The 6,466-nt window shown below is 54.5% G+C and overlaps 1 protein-coding gene across 1 annotated transcript in view; it reads left to right on the top strand.

Moving 5' to 3' along the window:
- Ssuh2 (ssu-2 homolog (C. elegans)) overlaps positions 1-6,466 on the top strand; it is a 23,660-nt gene that overhangs the window by 12,174 nt on the left and 5,020 nt on the right. The window contains exons 6-11 of the mRNA XM_004642145.2: positions 752-876; positions 1,682-1,744; positions 3,098-3,183; positions 4,226-4,318; positions 4,650-4,755; positions 5,838-5,945. Of these exons, the coding sequence (XP_004642202.1) occupies positions 752-876; positions 1,682-1,744; positions 3,098-3,183; positions 4,226-4,318; positions 4,650-4,755; positions 5,838-5,945 (581 nt within the window). The remainder of the gene's footprint in view (positions 1-751; positions 877-1,681; positions 1,745-3,097; positions 3,184-4,225; positions 4,319-4,649; positions 4,756-5,837; positions 5,946-6,466) is intronic.

The raw sequence follows: 6,466 nt of genomic DNA on the forward strand, positions 1-6,466 counted from the left end.
AGAAGTCCTGATTCTGTCTGCATTTTCTGCTTGGCCACTCAGGCCATTCTGCAAGACTCAGTCCACCTTTTCAGGAAACCTTTTGCACTGCTGTCCCTGCCCAGAGGACTGGCTGGGCCTGAGTTTTGAGAGCCCTTTGTTTAGGACTTGTGCAGAGCACTTACTGCGTCCTGTCATGGTGGGCTGTGACGTGTGCTGCGTCTGCCTCCCACAGAGAAATGAGCTGGGATCGTGGTGAGGATATCAGCCGTGGATGTCAGCTCTTGTTTACTGGCCCTTTGATACATTTCAGACCCATGATAAGTGTTTTATACACATTTTTCTGTTCAATTTTGGCTACCATCGTATATAGTAGGTGCCAGCATAATCCGCACTTCATGGATGAGAGAACTGAGGCTTATAGAGGCTGAGCGTCTCGCCTGGAGTCACACCCAGACATGCCTGGTTTGAAAGCTTGCACACTTAACCAGCCTCTGAGGAGACGTTTATGCACTCATTTCTTTCTTTCCACTACTGAAGATTGAACTCAGGGTCTTCTGATACTATTCTTTTTTTTTTTTTTTTTTGATATTGTCTTATTAAACTGCTAACTTTCCAGGGCTGGGTTCAGATTTGGGATCCTCCTGCTTCTCAGAGTGCTGGGATTGGAGGCGTGGGCTGGCTTGGACACCATTTCTGCAGCCCTGGGATCTGGCCTAATTCGTGCTTTTTGAATAAATAAAATCCTCTCCCCATTGCCTTGCTGTGTCAGACCACTCAGTTGACGGGCCACAGAGAGGCACCTCACCCAAGCTCTGGGACATCCAGGTCCAGGTCCCTGCCATGTTCCAGGAGGACACCAGGAAGTCCCAAGTGCCTCACTCCTCCCTGGTCAAGGTTTGTGACTGATGCAATGCTCTTCTCAGAGCTGCTTTTCCAGCTTCTGCTTGCTTCTTGTCCTCTTAGAAAAGAATCCTTCCCCCAGCCTGATTTTTCTTGCTCAAGTATAAGTAAGCTTAATTTCAAACCCTGGATGAACCGTGGACTCACACAGAACCCACTTGAATTAGGGAGTGGGCACTGTGGAGGCAGGAAGCCCCCCGCATCCACAACCTTTAGATGGTGAGCAGCACTTAGTGACACTCACGAAGCAGTGTGTATCTCGATGGTACACAACTGAGGCGCCAGCGAAACTGATCCAGAATAAATGTGGAAACGTGTCGGTGTTTCTCTAGGGAGTCAACAGGAAGCAGCCTTTCACTCCCATGTCTTTAGATTCTTTTCTCCTCTAAACACTGCCTGCTTTCCCATTAGGGTTTGACTCCGGAAGGGGAGTTTTACTCTTTGTACTTTCATAGAGTTAGGCGATCAAAAAGACTTGGAGAGGCCACAAAGCATTCCAAAGCTGTTTTTAATTAGTGGTAGTTAAATATTATCAGCAAGTTCGTTGCTGTCACACCAGTGCCACCCGGCACTCACGGCTTCTGCTCCAAAGCCTGTATTAGCACGGAGGGACATGCACTGCCTGACTGGTGGCTTTGCCCAAGGTCAGTTGGGACTCCAAGAGCCCCCTTCCTGGCATGCAGGACAGGCAGATCCAGGCCTGTTCTGGCTGTGAACCTGCACTTCTGCCTGAGGTGGGGGCATCTTGGTGGGTGGGGTGTGTGCAGACTGGTTCTAAGGGGGGCCACTGTGCTTTCAGGACTGCCACAAGTGCTATGGGCGTGGACGGTACAAATGCAGCAGCTGCCACGGGTCTGGCATGGTGAGTCACCTGTGGGCCACCAGAAGGAGATGTTCCCACTGTGGGGAGAGGACAGGAACCCATGATGGGGCTGGGGCCTGGGTCTTCTTGAATGAATACGACTACCTCGAGAAATCATCCTCCCTTTTGGGCCTCCATTTTCCCATCTGTAAAATGGGAGGGTTTAGTTGCATGTAGTGATGCACACTTACATACCTAGTGCTTGGAACAGGAGAATTGCAGCTCAACCACAGCCTAGGCAACTGCGCAAGAACTTGTCCCAAAATAAAAAATAAAAAGGGGTGAGGATGTAGCTTAGTGTAAAGAACTGGGGTTTAATCTCTTGGACTGATGCAAAGGGGTTTCTCATCTATAAAGTGGGCGCATCTAATGACTCTTGCACCTGGACAGTTCCATTTTAGTTTTTCTCTCCTTTTCCCATCCATCTCCCAGCATGCACTAGTCACTTGCTTAGTGCCGGGTCCCTAAGAGAACTAAGCCCTGGTGCCCCCAGCCGGAGGCCCTTGGCCTGGCAGGCTGATCTGGACCAGCACTTGATGCTGGGGTGGCTTTGAGAGTCACAGGAGCTGGGGCTTATAAACCTTCTCTGGGCCCAGCTGAGGCTGTGGAGGTCCTGCAACCTCATCTTAACTAATGACTTCTGTAAAGACTATTTTCCAATAAGGTCTCATGCTGAGGTTCCTGTGGACTTGAACCTGGCTGAATTTGAGTGCACCCCAGCATGGGCCTGGAGCAGACATCTTGGCCCTTGGGCATTAGCCTCCTTCCCAGAAGCCTCCTTGGCCCTAGAGTATCCCTAGAGGAGGACCCCATTCCCCAAGTGTTCTTGGCTCTGCCTAGTGGGATCCTTCTTGTGGGTCACATGCTGACGGCAGGCCACCCTCACCCTCACCTTGCACTGCCCTCTTGTGGACTGACTTCTCCTATGTTCCCAGCCTGTGGCCCATGTACTGCCATGTCCTGTGCCTGGTTTCTCCCTTCCTTCCTGGCATCTGCCCCTGGTGGCTTTCCTGGGTCCCGATCTCTCTGGCCTGTTTCTCCTCCTCCTATCTCCACAGATCATGCCCAGGCCCCCTCTTGGGCCAATTCCAAAAATGACCCATGTGTATATTCCTCCTGTCCCCTGCCGTAGAGTCTTGCCAGCCCCATGCTCCTGCCCTCTTAACACTGGGTGGGGAGTCTCTGGGGGATCTGGGATGGGGGAGGCAGGGAGGCTGCTGTCTCAGAAGAAGCAGGGGTTTCTTCAGTAACGAGGAGTCTGAGAACCCCCACACCTGACTTCCTGTGCTCAGAGGAAGTGGCTGGTGCCCTGCTTCCCAGAAACCTGTGGGCTGAGGCTGTGCTTGTCTGCAGGTGAGGTGCCCAGCATGCAGTGGAGCCAAGCGAAAAGCCCGGCCACCCCGGAGGTGTCCCCTGTGCTCGGGCTCCGGCAGGCGCAGGTAGGAGCAGGCGGGGTTCCCTTCCTGCAGGGGAAGTGCCCTGGCTCTCGGGTGCCTTCATTTCTACTGTCTGTGTCCAGGGGGCTGAGCTCACCAGGCCTGGCATTCCCAGGAAACAAGGCACTCAGCAAGCTGTATGTGCCAGGAGTGGTGGTGCATGCTCATAATCCAGCACTCAGGAGGGAGGCTGAGGAAGGAGGATCACGGTGAGGTTGAAGTCAACCTGGTCTGCATAATGAGTTCAAGGCCAGTCTGAATTACATATTGAGACTCTGTCTCAAAACCAACCAACCAACCAACCCAAAAAACAAAAACCCAACCAAAGATACCACCAAACAGGCAGTATGAGGGCAGGTAGGTGTGCAGAAGAAGGTTCTATGGAGCAGCAGGCTTCCTCCTGTCCACAGCAGGAAGTGATTATTCAAACCTGAAAAGTAGGAATCACCTCTGAGGAGCAGGTGCTAGGCAACTCTCAGAGCAAGACAAGTTGGTCGAGCGACTTAACTACCAACAGTATTCTTTCCTTACTCACTGTATTTTTATAAATCATGTCCTTTAATGTACTTATAAATCTCTAAAGAGAAACAAAATCAAAAGGAATGAGAATATTTAAAGCTGGGTTGGTAATTGATATACGTGGCTCATCTTGTCTTCCTCCTGGAAGCTGGATGGATGGTAAAGCTTGGTGGGCCTTCCACCAGGAAGAGGGAAGAAGGTCTGTTTGGAAGAAAATGCAGGTTACTTTTTTAGAGGGCAAAAAAAAAAAATAATAATCCAGCGTAAACTGGCTTTAGAAAAACAAATTTACAGGGCCAAGCAACAGTGAACTGCCAGCAATACAATTCCAGCCTGGCTTCAGGGCTCTTTGGATTGGGGCTGGAGAGATGGACTGGCCTTGGCTCAGTCACCCCAGGAGAGGACTGATGTTCCAATCATGCCCTGGACACAGGAGGGAGGTCCAGGGAGGGATGAGGGGCGGCCTGAGAGAACTCGGAGCCTGGGAGCCCCTGCAAGCGGTCAGCAGTCTGACTGTGGTCCTCAGATGCAGCGTGTGCTCCGGGAGTGGGAGCAAGGCATGTGCCACCTGCCGTGGGGAGCGGAAGCTGGTGCACTTTGTGCAGCTGGTCACCACATGGTATGTGGCATCGTCCTGGGGCCTGGGCGGAAGGAAGGGCCGGGGGATGGCTCCCAAACCATGTGGTGGGGCTTTGGAGTGCTGGGAGCTGCTGGGCCAAAAGAGTCCTGCGAGGGAGTAGTGGCACAGATGGGCCCCAAGGCTGACACTGCCTCCCTGTGCTCCCATGCGCCCTTGCCTGAGGTCATAGTCCTGGTGTCCTGCCACATCCCACCTACCACTGCTATGTAGTGAGGGTCAGCCATATGCCCGGCAGAGCACTGCCCCTCCCGTGCATCCTGTGGCCCTGTCCCCGACCCTACACACAGGCCCCTCTGCTCTTGCCTCCCAGGAGGAACAGCCTGTTTGAGTTTGTGTCTGAGCCGCACCTCAACTGCCCCAGGGAGCTCCTGGGGAAAGCCAAAGGAGAAAACCTCTTCAAGGATGAGAACTCGGCGGTATGCAGGGTTCAGAGGGCAGGGGCCGCCTCTTGTGCAGTGAGGGCTGCAGTCCTCAGTGGTAGCGGGGTGGAGACACAGCTGCCCTGGCAGGAAGGAGGCTGCCAAGCCATCTTGTCCTGGAGCTTGGACGTGGCAGGTGCCAGCACTGAAACCATGGTGTCCCATGGTCGGGTCGGGAAGCCCGGGTTACACCTGCTTTGCTAAGTAGGTTTTTCTTGGATCCCAGTAGGGATCCACTGGGTTCTACACCATCTGTGGCTGCCTTCTTGCTCCCAGGGCAAAGTGGAGGGAAAACAGACCTCTGTGGGGGGCCTTTGCCACAAGGTTTCCTGTGGAAGAGGTGGCCTCAGGCCTGCTGGCTCCACCCCAGGCTTGTCTGGACCCAGGACGAGCCCAGGACTCATCCACAGGGCTGATGTTTCTGGAGAGGGCTGCGGAGTGCACTCAGACAGGCAGTGCCCTGGCAGTCACTTCCTACCCGCAGTGTCCACAGCAGCATCAGGTCCAGGTGGACATGGAGCAAGTGCTTTCGGAGGGTGGAGGGACAGGGCAATGGCTCAGAAGTTTCAAGGACAGTGAGGAGTCCTAGAGGACAGGCCTGGCCCTGATGTGGGAGGATTTCCCATGTGGCTCAGGGGACACAGAGTCTGGGAAGTAGTCACTTTTGTTCTTTGTCTTTATGTAGGATGGTTGTGAGCTCAGGGTGTGTGTGCGTGCGTGCGTGCGTGCGTGTGTGTGTGTGTGTGTGTGTGTGTGGTTGAGGCAGGATCTTGCTGTGCAGTGCAGGCTGGCCTAGAGCTCACTTTTGTAGCTCAGGCTGGTCTTGAACTCGCAATGACCCTCTTGCCTCAGCCTCCTGAGTGCTGGGATCACAGGAGTGCATCATCAAGGGTTCATCGATGATGCACATACACCTGCAGTTCACACACAATGCTGGGCACATAGTAGGTAGCTTCAGAGTGTGAGTGAGGAGTGAGTCTGAATTCCCTTCCAGGCACACAGCTCAGAGCCTATAGCCAAAAGCTTCAGGTGCTGATGCTGTGGGTTTGGGAAAGCAAAGTGATCCGTGTCTCCCCCAGGTATACCCCATTGTGGACTTCCCCCTGCAGGAGATCTCCCTGGCCTCCCGCAGGGGCATCCAGGAACACAGTGCTGCCGTGGCCTCCCGGGGCCGCATCCTGCAGCAGGTGAGCCACAGGGTTGGCGGCAGCTCGGCTCTCACCTCTCTTCCTGGCCCTGGGCCTGGAGGTTTAGGTCTAGGGCTTCCACTGAGGCTCAGGGACACGTGGGGTGCTGTCCCTTGGTGTCTCGCTGTCTGCCTAGAGGGTCTTGAGACTATGGGATAAGGAAGGGGGGCCAGGCCAGGATAGGGTCTCGGGGAGGAGGTAGAAGTGCCAGGGCTGCATGTGTGACCCTGCAATGGAGGGCATCCGTGAGAGTGACCATAGGATGGAGGGGGCTGAGTGAGACCATGGGATGGAGGGGCCTGGGTGTGACCATGCGATGGAGGGGGCTGAGTGTGACCATGGGATGGAGGGGGCTGAGTGTGACCATGGGATGGAGGGACCCCTGAGTGTGACCCTGGGATGGAGGGGGCTGAGAGTGACCGTGGGATGGAGGGGGCCCTGAGTGTGACCATGGATTGGAGGGGCCCTGAGTATGACTATGGGACCGCGGGGGCCCTGAGTGTGACCATGGGATGAAGGGG

Source organism: Octodon degus, unplaced genomic scaffold (genome assembly GCF_000260255.1).
Source record: "Octodon degus isolate 3935 unplaced genomic scaffold, OctDeg1.0 scaffold00147, whole genome shotgun sequence".
Lineage (NCBI taxonomy): Eukaryota > Metazoa > Chordata > Mammalia > Rodentia > Octodontidae > Octodon > Octodon degus.